Below are 15,750 nucleotides of genomic sequence, written 5' to 3'. Positions count from 1 at the left end.
GCACTGGGATGGGCAATGTGAGAGGCTAGAATGGATATCAAGTGGCCAAGATGTACTCGGCTGCTTAGTGCCTTTTCCAGGTTGAATGCGCTTGGGCGGATGTCAATGTGTGATGCAAAGATCATCATACCTGGTGCCCACTCCCATGGGTCCACCTACATGTCTGTTCCCCACGACTAATTGTCATAAATCTTCTTCCTCCCAGTCCCTGACCAACGAGCCAAATCATCTACCACTGCCACGAGCCAATGTATATTCTTTCCTCAGGCTGCTTTTCTTTCCATACCACCTGAAAGAATTGAAAGAATTTTGAAATGCTCGAAAGAATTTCCCGTCGCTGCATTCTATCAAGACTACCCTGAACGGGGCTGTAGTATATCTGCAGCCACTTTCCATCCTGCAGCCACATCCAAGCCCATTCAGCCATGAACCAACCTCAGTCTTTTCCCTCCTCTGTCGCCTGGAGCAATATTGGGTCTTCTGCCCGTCCTCTCTGAAGCTCCTCTGGCCCGTTCATGGGGACTTGCGAGGGAGCCCGTGCACCACACACAGAGTGGCCCCTAGCGCCTGCCTCTGCCCACGTGCCAGGGCTGACTCAGGAGCTCAGGCTCCCACCTAACCCCCTTTCAGCCTCGGCCATCCCTCTTGGAAGGACTTTGTGCTCTGCACACATTGCAGAGATACAGGAGGGCACAGGAAAGAAAACCCACTGACCTAAAGAAGCTCCTAAACTATTGACCTCCTTCCATCCTGCCTCCATATGCCCTGGAAGAGAAGAGGAGGAGAGGCCTGCAGGTGTGGACAAAGCCCTGCCCTGGCTGTTTATCTTCCTGACAATAAAAAGGCCTCCTCGTTGCGGCCAAACTGTTGCTGAAAATTCTGTTTTCAGTGGTGAAACAGATAACTTTGGTCAAATGGCCTGCTGGCGCCGTTTGTCAGGGTGGTCCGTGGACACGTGGCCTCAGCATCCGCAGAGGGCGTGTTGGAAATGCAGAGTCTCAGGTCCCTCCCAGTGTTACTGAATCAGAATCTGTATTTTCACGAGATCCCCAGGGGATCCAGGCCTAAGACAATGTCTCAAAAACCACTGTTGAATGTTCCCCAAAGAGAAAGCTAATCGGCACCTTGATATACCAAATGGGGAAGGCACGGTTGTTTCCTGGGCCTTTTTGGCAGTTTCTAGCATTCTAGAATTCCATAAAGGGTTGATTCCCCAGTGGACATGGTGGGAGTTGTTGTGCAGGAAAGGAAAGAACACCATACCTGCTGGGAAATTGAGCAAGGACGGAAGCTATGCATGGGCCCAACAGCAAGAGCTGCAACGCACCAAGGTTGATCCCCTGCTCTAGAGCTCTCTGCTGTTCTTATGCTAGATCCCTTTGTGTCAGGTGATGGGATGGGAGATTGTTCTTGCTTTTGGAGCTGGCCTGTATTGCTGTAACCGGTCCTCTAAGATTCACTTTTGTTGTATCCCAAAGTTTTGGGACGCTTGTCTTGTCATTGTTCTTGGATTCCATGTAATTTTTTTTCCTATTTTGAATTCCTGGTTGACCCACTCATTTCTCAGGAGCGTGTTCTTTCACCTCCTTGTGTTCATGGTCTTTCCAGGTTTTTCTCTTGTGGTTGATTTCTAGTCCATACCATTGTGGTCAGAAAAGATGTATGCCATGACTTCCATCTTTTTGAATTAGTAGAGACTTGTTCGGTAGCCTAATATGTGATCTGCTCTGGAGGACGTTCCATGTGCAATCGAAAGGAATGAGTATGTGCTGTTGGAGGATGGAATGTTCTGCATGCGTCTGTTAAAACCAGTGCATCACCCAAAGCCACTGTTTCCTTGTTGATTTTCAGTTTGGATCATGTGTCCATTAATAGAAGGGGGGTGTTAGATCCCCTACTGTATTGTATTACAGTCAATTAGTTGCCTGCTTTTTGTTATTAACTGTTTTACGTATTTGGGTCCTCCTATGATGGGTGTCTAAAAATTTAAAATTGTTCTATCTTCTTGTTGCATTGTCTCCATGATTGGGACACAGTGTCCTTCTTTGTGACTCACTACTCTCTCTTTTTTTTTTTTATATTCTGTTTTGTCTGATAGAAGTATTCGTACCCCTGCTTTGTTTTGGCAACCAGTTGCATGCGAGATGCTTCTCATCTGCTCACTTTCAATGCGCAGGGGACCCAGTAGGTCTGGGGGCTCAGGCTGAGTACCTAATTTCGGACAAGTCAGTGTAAGTGTGCAAACTGAGACTGAGTGTGTAAACTGTTGAATATTAGTGACAATGGAATATTACTCAGCCATCAAAAAGAACGATTTCTCAACATTTGCTGCAACATAGACGGGACTGGAGGAGATAATGCTAAGTCAAGTCAAACAGAGAAGGAAAATTATCATATGGTTTCACTCATTTATGGAACATAAGAAGTAGGAAGATCAGTAGGAGAAGAAAGGGAAGAAGGGGGGGTAAACAGAAGGGGGAATGAACCACAAGAGACTATGGACACTGGGAAACAAACTGAGGGCTTCAGAGAGGAGGGGAGTGGGGGATTGGGATAGGCTGGTGTTGGGTATTAAGGAGGGCACCTATTGCATGGTGCACTGGGTGTTAGACGCAAGTAATGAGTCATGGAACTTTACATCAAAAACTAGGGAAGTACTGTATGCTGACTAACATAATAAAAAAAATTATTATAAAAGAAATAGAGATGATGGACTTCAGAAAACATGGACCTAAAAGTCATGACGGACAGCAAGGAGAGTGTGGGGTTTCTCTGGTCAAGGATATGGCCCATTATCCTGGCAAGAAAGAGCCCGTCCCTGATCCATCAGATGCCAGCCAGGGAACAGTAGCTATTGTGCATCTGACCCAGAGCCTGGGGCCTGGAGGGAACTGCTGCTTCAGAAGAACTGCATAAGGAGATGCACGAAGGCTGGAAATCCTGGCTCCTAGGTCAGCATAGATGTTCATGGAACCAGGCTCAGGTGTGCCCTTTAAAGTACCCCTCCCATCTTTTCCCAACACACAAAGCAAGCAGGAAAGGGAATCCAGAGATCATTGACAAGAATCCCAGAAAGATTCCAAACTTGGTAAACGGCCAACGGGGAGACTGAGGCTGGAAAGTCGTGCCTGCCCTGAGTCCATCTGCAAATTATCTTCCTCTGGCTTTGTCCCCTTCACACGCAGGATTTGATCTCCTTCCATGTTTTTCCCCACTAGGTGCTGATGCAGTTCCAGAGATTGAACTACAATACGACAAGTTCCAAATACGGGGGCAATACAAAACCAAACACAAAACCAAAAAAGCATCTCAACGGAAGAAGCAGGACACAGTCTTCCTGGCCTTAGAGCGGAGAAAGGCAACCCCAGTCCTGGGGCAGGAAGGAGTTCTGGGGCGTACAAGTCTTAAAGACTCCCACTTTCAGTGGTTGTTGCTATTCCTGGGAAAGTCCCTGCAACCTCTAAATCTCAGGAGTTCTGAGGGGCTGTCTCTGCTGTTTGCCCAAATTCATTGAATGAAATGGACCCGTGCTCTGAGTAAGGGGGATTTCGGGGTGCCTTCCAGTGGCTAGGGAGAAAGGCTGGCACTTCTCCTTCCTCCCACATACAGTAGCTGATGACTCTGGAAGATTTCCTAGGTCAGGAACGAATATGAGAGTCTGTGCAAGTTTTCCATTACTGCAGGAAGTAAAAGACCCAAACCACACACCTGGGCTCTAAAACAAAACAAGGGCTTTACTCTCCTAACATGCAAATCTATCACGGTACTATTTAAAACAACTAAATGGTACCCCCTACATAAGGAAATAGATGGGGGGAGGGGTGTGGAGTAAATAAGGCGCAAGGACTGCCCATATGCAGCTGCTGAGGAATCCCTGGAGGGCCACTGGACACTTGCACAGCCCTGAGGTTGACTGCGGCCAGTTCTTCTCCTTCTTGAGTGCTGCTGACCAGCTAGGACCGGGGCTCCAGCTGGCAGGACAGGGTGTAGCTAAGGACAGAGGGACACCTGTGAGTTGCCCAGGAGCTTCCATTCAAGAGTCTCTGCCAGTGTTTGCCCACAGCTGGAGTCTGGCACCCCGGCAACAAGGCCAGAGGCTGCCCAGGGAAGGAGGATCCCAGGAGTGGCCAGCAGAAAGAGTCCACCCCGAACCTCACCGACCCAGCTCCTGATGGGCCTCACCTCTCAGCCTCGCTGAGCGGCTCCATAGCCTGGAACCAGGCCCAAAAAGGATCCTCGGGCTCTAGGGTGTAATTCTCGGCAGCCACCTGGAGCAGCATGATGTCCGTCATGACTTGGTATTCCTGAGCAGAGAGAGAAGCACAGGATGTATAGGGAGCCTGGGGGGGCGGGGAGCTGCAGGGTCTGGTGAGGGTTGAGCAGCGGGACCGGGGACCCATCCCAGGTCCTGGCACACATGGCCATCCTCCTCCCTGCAGATTCATCCGGTCTCCACCTGTTCTCAGAGGTGAGTATCAGTAGCCCCTCCTCCAGGAAGTCCTCCTGGATGCCATGCTCTGTCCCCATCTCCTAACGGGATGGGACTTGCACTGCTTTCTTCTCAAGGGGTCCCAGGAAATGTGAGGTGGAGGGGATGGAGCCAAGCAATGTTCTTCCCAGGGACATCTCTGAGGCCCACTCCCTACCCTTCCCTGTGGGAAGCACCACATATGCTCACCTTATTTCTTTTGTAGTGGTTGATCTCATTCCCCTGGAATGCAGACAAAGTCCATCAGAATGAGGCCCCTGGTTCTTAGGAGCACTTGATTCCCATCCCTTCTCATGCTGCACCATGGCCAGGACCCGTGAGGGGGCCGTGCATACACAGATAGTGGGCCTGGGATCTAGGCCAGGCTCTGGGGTCCAGAGAAAGGAGGACATGGGCCAGATGGACTGGCTACAGGTCGGGACCCTGCAGCACCACCCTCTCAGAAGACAGTAGGGGAGGCCGAAGCCTCAGGCAGGAAGGGGCTGCTGCGGCTACGGAGGTGCTTGCTGATGTGGAGGGTCCTGACTTCATTCTCCCCCCACAGGCAAACTCACCGGGGGAGGCTGAGGTCCACTCAGACAGACCTCATGCAGCTTTGCCTTCAGGAAGCTCTGCTGCTTCACCAGTCTTTGGCACCGGGAGCCATGTCCTAACTGCAGTCTCGCCTCACTCATCGCTGAGATGGGCAAGAGACTCCGACCTCACAGGCGCAGCTCTGAGGCTGTCATCAGGGTAGGTTTGCCGAGTCCTGAGAGCTCAGGGCTCATTACAGGGGTGCTCTATTCCCACAGGTCCAGATTCTGGTCCATCCCCCACAATCTTCAGGCTCACCCACCTCCAGATAGACCTCCAGTGCGGTTTCCAACATCAGCAACTTGGTGAGGAAAGTGCCAAGGAAGGGCACGACACCCTGTGTCCTAAGGGGGAGAGTGGGATGAGTCACTGTTCTCTGTTGCCCACAAGGACCCTCCCCTGAAAAAGCTCCAGCCTCCTGGCCCATCCCAGGTGACCGCGTGGAGCAGCTCTCGACACTAAGAGAGAGGGTGTCAAGGCTAGGGAGTCTGCTTGGACACCACCTGCTTGCCCCCTCACCGCCAACGGCATCCTCACCTAGGCTGTCACCACATTCATGCCAAAGGCTTCCCCTCCCCAAGGAATGCTTCAGACCATTCCCGACTTCATCCTCGCAGGACCCTGTTCCCTCCCACCCCTCCTCTCTTTCCAGACCTGCACCTTCCAGGCTACCTTGATGAGTAGGTTCCTGCCCTGTGCGGTGTCCTTGCTGCACAGCTTTTGAAAGATCCTCAATGGCTTCCTGAAGAGAGGCAAGGGAGGCAGGATCAATGGACGAATAATGTGGCAGGGTTGAGTGCGAGTGCCTTTTCTTTGAGAACCCCAAAGTGTGAACCTGCCTGGTTGAGGGTTTCTTCTGGAATCCTCTGAGCACTAAGGTCTTTGTAGGACATGGGAGGGAGCTCTCATGTGGCTCGTCCTGGGCCTCCCTTCCCATATTCATTGAGAAACGCTGTTTGGGTCAATTTGGGGTTCAAATGGGCAGAGAGCTTAGTGGCTGTCAAGGAAACACGTGAAGAGATTTAATGCAGCTCAGCCCCGTGTGGGACATTTGGCAAAACTGATTTCTAAAGTGGGAGGCATGGTGGCCTCTTCACCAGGAAGGCTGAGAGACGCACCCACCAGCCCAGGTCTTGTGGTCGGGGTTTGCCGCCTCCCAGAAGGTCCAAGCTGCCTGAGGGGGAAGAGGACAAGCCTCTGGGAGCTCCCTCCTCCATCCTGGTCCCTCCATGGAGAGAGGCCTACTCACCTGGAAACCTTCCCCCCACGTGTTCTCGAGGCGGTGAATGGAGACACTCTGCAGAGCCGAGAGGATGGCACGTAAGGACGAGTAGTTCCTCAGGGTTTGACAGGCCTGGGGAGGGAAGAGAATGGGCTGTCATGTGGGGAGCCGGCACCTGATTGGCTCTCAAGCTTCAGTCCCCCTCAGGGGAAAGCGCTCCTGCTGGAGGAAGCCGCTGTCCAGGGACCTGCCGAAGGGCACACGTGAGGCCAAGAGGAGGAGGAGGATTTTACCTCACTCCAAGGAAGGAGCCAGGCAGAAACGGAGCATCCCAGCATAGGGCCACGCAAGGCGAGGTCAGCATATCCCTGGACGGAAGAGCCTAGGGACTGCACAGTCCTAGGGCAAAGACCAGGGCCTTCCTCCCTGAGACCTGATCAAGGGAAGAGCAGTGCCCGAGACTCAGGAGAGCACCTCGGCTGGGCTTCCCGTTGCATACCTTGGCCACCTTGATCCAGTGCTCCACCACTATGGCCCTGTCCCGGGCTGTCATGCTTGGGTTGCCAAGGCAGGTGGTGATGACACACTTGGCCACACAGTTGAACTGGGTGACAGTGGCCCGGACCGTGGGTGCCAGGTGCTCACTGCCAGGCTTGTTGCGCTTGGACCAGACGGAGCCCAGGCACTGATGGGGCAGCAGCTTCTTGAACAGCTCCTAGAGAACAGGGGGACCTTGGTTCACCCAGCCATTTCCCATGCAAGACGCATGTCCTACGTAGGGGTCACAGGTCAGAGCTGGACCTCAGGGAGCTGAGAATCTGGCCTGAGCCTGGGTGGAGACCGTGGATTTCATTCCATTGTTTTTCACTGAGGGAACAGGGTAGAAGGACAACAGCTCCAGGCATGTAAAGCTCCACTTCCCAACAGAAGCAAGGCACTTCAATATCCCCCTCCAGTCCTGCAAACTATGTGCATTATTCTCTTTTTCTGTGTTGGAACAGCCACACTAAGATTCACGCTGCTCAACAACATGATGCAGCTGTGCGATTACTGAGAATCTATTTGTTTTAGGCTTCTAACAAAATATCTATTTTCTCTGTTTTGCACATATATCTCACTCAGTAGTGACAGCTCAAGTTCTTTTTCACAATGAATGATTCAGAAATAAGTATCAAAAACAAATTTGAAGAGAACAGAAGAGACAATTAAAAGATACGGAAACATCCTACTTAATAAAAGGCCATGTATTTATGTTCTGAGTCGAATTTTAAAGCTTTTAAAACATTTTATTCCTATAAATCCATCTTAGATAGCAACTGGACCTCACAGAAGCACTTAAATAAACGTTTACCAGTTGTATCCTGGCGAACAATATTTCTTGCTTTCTCAGCTCCCGGTGCCCCAGATGTGGTGGCGCTCCTCGATCGCACTGGCTCGGCCACATCCGGGTGGCTCCGCCAGCTGAGAGAACAGGATCTCCCCACGGTGGCTCCTTTCGGAGAATAGAACACAGCCTGATAAAGGATAAGACAAGAAAAATAATCTAAAGGCTGACTTCCTTATCATTCATTGCACAGCCTGTGTTACTCAGCAGATTTCATAAATCCAACTGTATATAATCAGCAGCTTCTCTTGTTGCAAAATTAGGTATCACTTCTCTACTTTCCTCTCCTAGAGCTCTGGTCAAGTATTTCAAATGAGTGGTCAAGGATCCAAGAGAAATACAGGAGATAAGAGACCGAGACAGAGATTTCTGCACAGGTAATGTGCTGGTGGCTGCCACCTAAGGGTCGTTTTCACACCCAGGTTCCTGAGAGTATATTTTGTTTCCACAAATCCAGTGCTTAGAAGGCAAGTATTTTTATAATGAACATTTGAATTCATTTTTATTTTTAATTAAAAAAAATTTTTTTAAAAATATATTATGTTAGTCACCATACAGCACATCCCTGGTTTTTGATGCAAAGTTCGATGATTCATTAGTTGCGCATAACACCCAGTGCACCATGCAATACGTGCCCTCCTTACTACCCATCACCAGCCCATCCCATTCCCCCACCCCCCTCCCCTCTGTAGCCCTCAGTTTGTTTCTCAGAGTTCATAGTCTCTCATGCTTCATTCCCCCTTCTGATCACCCCCCTTTCTTTATCCCTTTCTTCCCCTACCGATTTTCCTAGTTCTTATGTTCCATAGATGAGAGAAACCATATGACAATTGTCTTTCTCTGCTTGACTTATTTCACTTAGCATTATCTCCTCATAAGCAAGATGATAGATCAATCGGAAATATTTGCCAAAGGCATTAATTACATAATTGAATTCATTCTGTATCATTCCATAAACAGTGTTTTTCAGATTGTTTACCTTCCTATAAATAAATACAGCCACTCACAGACTGCAGCGAAGATATTATAAGAATCAGTCCCATTAATGACATGTTTATATGGTTAAGTAATCACCATAATTGGTTCACACCTCCCCACATCCACATCCTCTGTGGGCCTCTCCCACAATGACCCTGGGCTTCATCACATGACTTGCTTTGCTAGCAAAATGAGCAAGCAGAGATTTGAAATGCGTTGGAAAATCTGGGCTTGCCCTGTTGCTGCTCCTGGAAACCTAAAACCTCACCAAAAAAGCCTGAGCTGGCCTGCTGGGCAATAAAAGGTATGTGGCCAAGTCCCCCCATCACTGCCCCAGCTGACAGCTGGCCAACCCTAGAGCTGCCTAGCTGATTATTTGACAGCCTAGCTGACTACAAACACAGGAGGGAATCCAGCAGAACTGCCCAACTGTGTCCAACCCAAACTGCCAACTCATAAAATCATGATTTAAACAACTGGCTGTTCCTTTAAGTCACTATGTTTTGGGGTGATCTGTCACACAGGAAAAGCTGATACAGTCTATAATAAGGCTATTGTTGAGGCTATAGTCTACCCAAAGCAAGCAATGTATACTTTATGCATCTTGGGAGAAGAAACTCCTCCCAAGTTTTAGGACCAAGAAAAGCTATGTATCACCTAAGCTGTCGATGTTCCCCATTTGGAATCTGTGATCCTCTGCTGTAACCCTGTGAAGATCAGAGTCACATCTAAGCTTGCTCCCCTTCTCCCTCCCTAGCAAGTATACAGGGCTCTCTGGCATGCATTCTGGCATCTTAACCACTCCGGCAACTCCGCTCCCTTTAAATTTGCCCCAGTGTCCTTACCCATTTTATCTATTGTATTATAGGTACTTCTATGAACTGCCTCAAAATCTTTACACAATAAATTGGAGTACAAGGGAATTAATCCCAAGACTGTGTCACAGCCTCAAACAGTAATGAAGACAAATTGTTGTCCCCCGTAGAAACCACCACTGATGTTTTCCACCTTGATCTGACTCGAGGTCTCAAAACAACTTTTACCCAGAAACAAAAAAAGCCAAAATGACTCCCATCTGAAACACTCAGAATTTTTCTACCTTGCCTAAGCAGGCACTGGAATATGTCTTTCTAGTGTGCTGCCTGGAGCTGGACTTGCCCAGCTTCGATTTCTGGCTTTCCCACTTCTCAGCTAGGTACCTTGAGTGAGCCCATCACCATGGACTCTCTGTACTTCAGTTTCTGTCTGTGATACCTGGATAGTAACTCAGAAGTTACCAAGAGGGTGAAGAGAGAGAATACATACAAGCACGAGCCATTATTATTATTCCTGTTGCTACTACTGCTACTCCCCTTCATCTTCTTTCTTCCTCCACAGCCCCTTCATAAATTCATCATCCTTACTACGAGGACAGAGTGCTATGAAACACCATCCGACACCACCATTAAAAAGACACGGCCTGTATGGTTTATTCCAAAATTCCATGCATTAATTGCCTATATGTATAGACACACTCCGCCTCCATCTCAGACATCTGGTATTCCTCTGTAAGAGTAGAAGTACCTTTGTCTCGCTGCTTCTTTTCCTTTTGTTCACTTAGTTTGTCTAGAGGTAGGTTTGTCATCTCAACTCCGTAAGCAGTTCTCGCCAGCACTGCTGTCTAGGAGTCCATGACGTTGGCCCACTCGTTTATGAGTTCTTCCCATTCCGTGAGGGAGGACAGCACACCAAGGAAGTCATCCCAGAGCTCTTGAGAAATGTACACACACAGGTTTGCTCGGATCCACGCCACCATGAGCGTCTAAAACCAACAAGCCAACAAGAGAACTGAATCACCCTCATTTGGAAGAAGAATGAGTTTTAACAAAATATTTTAAATTACTAGGAATAAAATGAACTTTAAAATAAAAAGCACTTGATCTTGATTTTCTTTTAGTGTCTCAAAATTTATTTGATCAACTGTAATCAGGATCTGAGCTACGGAGAAATCAGCTATTATCATGAACAAAACTACTGGTTCAAAATCCCCTGGTGTCTGCAGCTAGTCCTGGCTGTAACTTGCGAGAAGACAAAACTCTCGGTATAACAACTATTCTACTTCTTTTTTTTTTTTTTAAAGATTTTATTTATTTATTTGACAGAGAGAGAGACAGCCAGCGAGAGAGGGAACACAAGCAGGGGGAGTGGAAGAGGAAGAAGCAGGCTCCCATCAGAGATGCCTGATGCGGGGCTTGATCCCTGAACACCGGGATCACGCCCTGAGCTGAAGGCAGATGCCCAACGACTGATCCACCCAGGCGCCCCTGGAATTTACATCCTAAAATAATCATTTTGATTCCTGTGGTTTCTGTACCAGTGAACTTGCTACCTGATGGGATTCCTTTGGGCCCACCCTCCCTTCATGGGAGAAAGGAAAAGGCTGGACTCCACAGCCCTAGGGGCCCCTGCCAGGTCAGTCCTGCCTCATTTCTATGCTTTCCACCAGGTGCACACAGAGCTTTCCCTTTAGTGCTGACTCAAGGACATCCAGAAAAAGCATCCAGGGGACGCCTGGGTGGCACAGGGGTTAGGCGTCTGCCTTCGGCTCAGGGCGTGATCCCAGCATTATGGGATCGAGCCCCGCATCGGGCTCCTCCACTGTGAGCCTGCTTCTTACTCTCCCACTCCCCCTGCTTGTGTTCCCTCTCTCGCTGGCTGTCACTATCTGTGTTAAATAAATAAATAAAACTTAAAAAAAAAAGAAAAGAAAAAGCATCCAGAACACAGGTGTGGTAACGGGGCCCCACTGAGGACTTCCAGGAGGGAAGTGGCCACCAGAGCTGGTTTGTAGCAGCCCTGAGCACTGAGCACAGAGGCCAAAGCCCACTGACAGCAGGGCTGACCCAGCCAGGCCGCCCCAGGGCAGCGATGGGTGGGAGGAACACGTAAAGGACAGGCTGGAGAGGCATTTTACAACTAGAACTGAGGGGCATGAAGAAAGAGGGTTACAGAGTGGCTCTGAGGTCTCTGTTGCTGACAACATCTGAAAGCACCTCCTAAGCTGGAGTGATGTGCTCATCATGGGACGGGGGCATGGGAAAAACCCACAACACTGTGTACTTTCGGGGTATTATAAACACAGAGACACCAAACAAAAACAAAGGAGAAAAAAGAAAACATTTCGCATAAGCACATTTTCATGATGCCACTATATGTTTGACGGTACTATTATTCGGTCATTCTGACAGTCTGTCATTTCAGATAATTGGTTTTCCAAAGTGAATTCAAAGCTTCAAATTGGAAGCAATAAAAATCAGTTAACAGCATTTCAGAGCAATTAACAACCGCTCCTGGGCTTATGAAGAATGATAGAAAACACCAGTTGCATTGCTTTTCCACAAAGCAGTCTGATGACAATTTAAAATGGAAAAATCTACTATTAAGTAATATGACTACTTTTCATTCAGTAACATTTTTAAAGCCAATAATAAAAATAAACTATCAAAGTGCTGGATACTTACCTTCTTCATAATTCACAGAAACTGTTACAGAAGATTGATTATCATCTTACTGTTCACTTTGTAAAGCCATCAGTAAGTGGAGGCTTTCACGTTCTAATTATTATGTTGAAAAACAGAAACATGTTTTACAGAATTAATGAATTTGAAATAAACTTACCATGTCTTTTTATTCATTGTAAGCTCCATTATCATGCACCTACAAATAATCAAAACAGCTTTACAGGCATCAGCTTGTTCTCTTAAGAGCATGGGAACTTCAGGACATGGTTCCAACAAAAAGACGTTTGCTGCATTTGTCAAAAATACCTTGAAATCAACAAATTTTACAGTAAACATATAAATGGAACTAAACACATAAATCTGAACAAATTTTTCTTAAAGATAATGATATTAATTTCCCTCTACTAAACAATCACCTTGGAGTCATTTCAACTAAGGCAAGTGGTACCAACACATACTCAAGATTTTTTAAAATGCTTCTCTTAGAATCACCTGACACACTTGAAAGACCTTTCCTAGAAAAAAATTATTAATACAAATTAATAGTGCAACTTTAGAAAATTTATGAATCAGAAAAGTTTCTGAAGACTTCTTTTTACATTACCTCAAAAGAAAAGGGGAAAACAGTAAGATAGGATCACTGCTTCTGGGTGAGAAATTTTGGGGTCGGGGACGGGGAGAGGAAGAGGAGCAGTGGTCAGACAGTGGCTGGGAAAAACCATCTGATTGCTGTGAAATCTCCCAGCACATGAACTTTGCAGGTAGGAAGCACGGCCAGCACCACCCAACACGGGCGCAGATCTCTAGTAGCTGTAGGGAGGCAGGAAACCGGCAAGGCCACATGGTCAACAGTACATAGCTTCCAGGTGCATATACCTTGACTAGGAGAACGATATTAGGCAGTAGGATATAAAACCTATGTGAATTGTTGAGATAAAAACAGATTTAAAAAAACTTAGATGACCAGCCAACAGCTCTACACTCTACCTCAGACCTTTGGGGTACAAGTTCCTGTCAGGGGTGTTTCAGTAGAAAATTGTGAGACGCACAGATGTGGCCTGTTACGTAGTCGTAAGTGACTGCTTAGGGGCACTACAGTAAAGTTACCACTGTGTTACTACTGACACAGACGACTCCAGTGACCCTTCAGTTTAGGAGACTGAGTTGTCAGTCTGGTGATGAAGGTGGATGGGTACCATCTACCTAGATCCTATGCCTTCTTAAGTCTCCCTTGTGTTCAGCAGTACAAATTCAAAGGATCTGGGAACAAACAGAATTCTCTGGCTCACCTGGGAATGAAATCTATCAACACAACATCTTAAAATAGATGCACAAACGGACTGAAGAAATTAAAATAAACATGCTCAAAAGTCAAGTGGGTGAATTTAGATATTGACAGCCTCTAAGATTATCTTGTGCAAGATTAAAAAGGTGTCAGGGCCTACTTTTCTAGAAAGAATTACTAAATAAGCACTGTAATAATTGGTAACAGATGATAACAGCAATGTGAAGACTTTCCTAGCTTTCAAGTGGGAAAAAGGAAAACAAAGAACTTTTTGACTAACCAACTCTAGCAGTGGTAGTATAATTTTAGTGGCCACTTTATTTTTTTACTACCCTGACTGAGATCAAGACCTGAGCTGAGAGATCAAGAGTCGGAGGCTTAACCGACTGAGCCACCCAGCTGCCCCTCGCGGCCATGTTTTTGGAAGACGTATGGCATAGACGATCTGCTGCAAGACAGATCTTTCACTCAAGGTATTTGGTTTCTTGATGTGAATTGGAAACTTTGCATACTCCCAAGTAAAAGTGAGGAGTCTTCATATATTATATTCTCCACTCATTTTCTTTTTTAAAAAAGATCAAAATGCCAACTCCATGAATCTTTCTTACTACCATGTCAGTACTGGTTAAGGTAAAAATTAAAAAAAAATTAATACGTCCAAATTGTACCTCTCAACAGCAACTGGAGAAGAGTACTAGCTTATTCAACCTGTACTTGGCCACTTTTTCCTAATGAACCAAGGAAAGGACCAAAGATACTGGATACAAAGAGAACAAACACAGCTATTAGAATCCAAACTAAACATTTTTGAACACTGTTGTGCTACAATCAAGTGGAAAGTATTTTTTCTTGGTCTGGCCAAGTCGATGTAACTGATCCTTTCAGAAAACAAATTAATACTCTCCTGAACCTAGGGAGATACTGGCAGTGGGATGGCTGAGGATGGCATATGGCAATCCACTTGGAGGACAAGGAATACCAAGGGACCCAGGCTAGGGACTCCAGCATGCACTTCTCTGGTGAGGGCACAGATTTTCCTAACAACTGGCACCAGAGTTCTTGGAAGCAACTCAAGTAAAATCATCTTCATTTTGTTTCAAGTTGATTTCCAATTATTTGCTGATTTTCACTGAAAAATGAGAAGATTCAATAGTTACAGAGTATTAAACTGCTAATGAACCTGAAAGCAAAAAGGATACCATGACAAGGAATCCTACTGAGAGATGGATGACAAAAGCATGTCATTGAAAATTGGGCAACAGGCAAGCTATGCCTATGCTAGCTCAGGTGGATATGGGGTAGAGGGTGGGCGCCAGGGAGCAGGGGAAAAAGAGGCATTCTGTGTTTTCACTTAGAGACCTAACAACCTTCCACCTAGATGGGAGCCAAGAGGTAATCAATCTCCCAATCCCCATTTTTGAGGTAAAATCCTGAGGTCTGGGAAGATTAAGTGATCAGCCAAAGCTGTTCTTTCCAATGTTCCCAAATGGCACTGGTTCTATTTTATATATTCATATAGATAAAGATTTAAAAAGTACAGCATTTATCATCAAACAGGCAATTTTTAAGAAGAATATTCTTTATGGGATTATAGAATCACCATGCTTGTCTTGCAAATTAGAGTCCAGATGACGGACTAACTCCCCATATGTGTTCAGGACTTGCTTTTTAAGATTTGGATCTCGGTCATTTCACATTCACTGCGTAATAATCCCTCTCAAAAACCTGCAACCGGCTCATAGGTCTCCTTCGACTAGAAAAGAATCTTTACAAACTGAAGATGAGCGGTCAGGAAGAAAACTCAGAATGAGAACTTAAGAGCTGTTTACTGACAGGTAGATACAAATATCACTGTACTTTAATGATGCTATCACAATAAACAAAATGTTCAAATGGACTCCAACCGGAGGTCTTTATGTTTCCGGCCAGCCACGTACCTGCAGCATAGCCTGGGCCCCGGCTTTCCTGTTCTTATTTTCTTCTTGCGTCACACATCCTCTGCTCACTGCACCCGTGAAGGAGTATGTTCGTCCCCAACTGGAAGATCGCTTATGACGAGAACCGTCAGATGAGGTCTTTAGGAGATAAAAACCAGTTAACGGAGGGGGAAGAAGTACATGTTCACATATTTAATTCCTTACACTCACCAAAGTTCATGAGAATAGAGATTTTAGAAGGGCGAGTCTTTTTTCCATTTTGTTCACCACCTCCAGCATCTCAAACAGTGCCTAGTGTTTAGTATGTGCTGAAGAAATAAACACAGGTCCAGTGACTGAATGAGTCTCTAAAACAGACCTTTAAAATGTGTGATAAATTCCA

General features: G+C 46.6%; 2 protein-coding genes across 6 annotated transcripts in view; both read right to left on the bottom strand.

Annotated features, from left to right (window-relative positions):
- Window positions 1-1,609: 1,609 nt before the first annotated feature.
- LOC125281378 (ral guanine nucleotide dissociation stimulator-like) lies at window positions 1,610-8,180 on the bottom strand. 4 transcript variants are annotated; one of them, XM_057312816.1, is made up of 8 exons: window positions 7,636-8,180; window positions 6,784-6,999; window positions 6,312-6,416; window positions 5,735-5,804; window positions 5,044-5,406; window positions 4,679-4,711; window positions 4,183-4,304; window positions 1,610-3,990 (listed from the first exon to the last, which is right to left on the bottom strand). In XM_057312816.1, the coding sequence occupies exons 1-5, from the start codon at window positions 7,726-7,728 to the stop codon at window positions 5,357-5,359; spliced, it is 534 nt and encodes a 177-aa protein (XP_057168799.1). In that variant the 5' UTR covers window positions 7,729-8,180; the 3' UTR covers window positions 1,610-3,990; window positions 4,183-4,304; window positions 4,679-4,711; window positions 5,044-5,356. The 4 variants fall into 4 exon arrangements, with proteins under 4 accessions (XP_057168799.1, XP_057168800.1, XP_057168797.1 ...); XM_057312817.1 differs by having other exon boundaries at window positions 5,325-5,406; XM_057312814.1 differs by having other exon boundaries at window positions 1,610-4,304.
- A 2,066-nt stretch (window positions 8,181-10,246) lies between these two features.
- LOC123000541 (focal adhesion kinase 1-like) overlaps window positions 10,247-15,750 on the bottom strand; it is a 96,120-nt gene continuing 90,616 nt past the window's right edge. For both annotated transcript variants that reach the window (XM_057312805.1, XM_057312806.1), the window contains exons 5-7: window positions 15,369-15,506; window positions 12,304-12,452; window positions 10,247-10,447 (exon numbers count right to left, since the gene is read on the bottom strand). In XM_057312805.1, the coding sequence (XP_057168788.1) occupies window position 10,447; window positions 12,304-12,452; window positions 15,369-15,506 (288 nt within the window). In that variant the 3' untranslated portion in view covers window positions 10,247-10,446. The remainder of the gene's footprint in view (window positions 10,448-12,303; window positions 12,453-15,368; window positions 15,507-15,750) is intronic.

This window comes from Ursus arctos, unplaced genomic scaffold (assembly GCF_023065955.2).
Source record: "Ursus arctos isolate Adak ecotype North America unplaced genomic scaffold, UrsArc2.0 scaffold_16, whole genome shotgun sequence".
NCBI classification, from domain to species: Eukaryota; Metazoa; Chordata; class Mammalia; order Carnivora; family Ursidae; genus Ursus; species Ursus arctos.
Note: the sequence above shows the minus strand (reverse complement) of the source record. Positions and strands in the feature narration are given on the sequence as shown.

Excerpts from the sequence above, each read along its gene's own strand:
- LOC125281378 (XM_057312818.1), bottom strand. The coding sequence starts at position 7,728 with ATGTGGCCGAGCCAGTGCGATCGAGGAGCGCCACCACATCTGGGGCAC. Across the intron at positions 7,000-7,635 it reads TGTTCGCCAGGATACAACTG|GAGCTGTTCAAGAAGCTGCT; the intron begins GTAAACGTTTAT and ends CCTGTTCTCTAG. Across the intron at positions 5,805-6,311 it reads CGTGGGGGGAAGGTTTCCAG|GAAGCCATTGAGGATCTTTC; the intron begins GTGAGTAGGCCT and ends GCCTCTCTTCAG.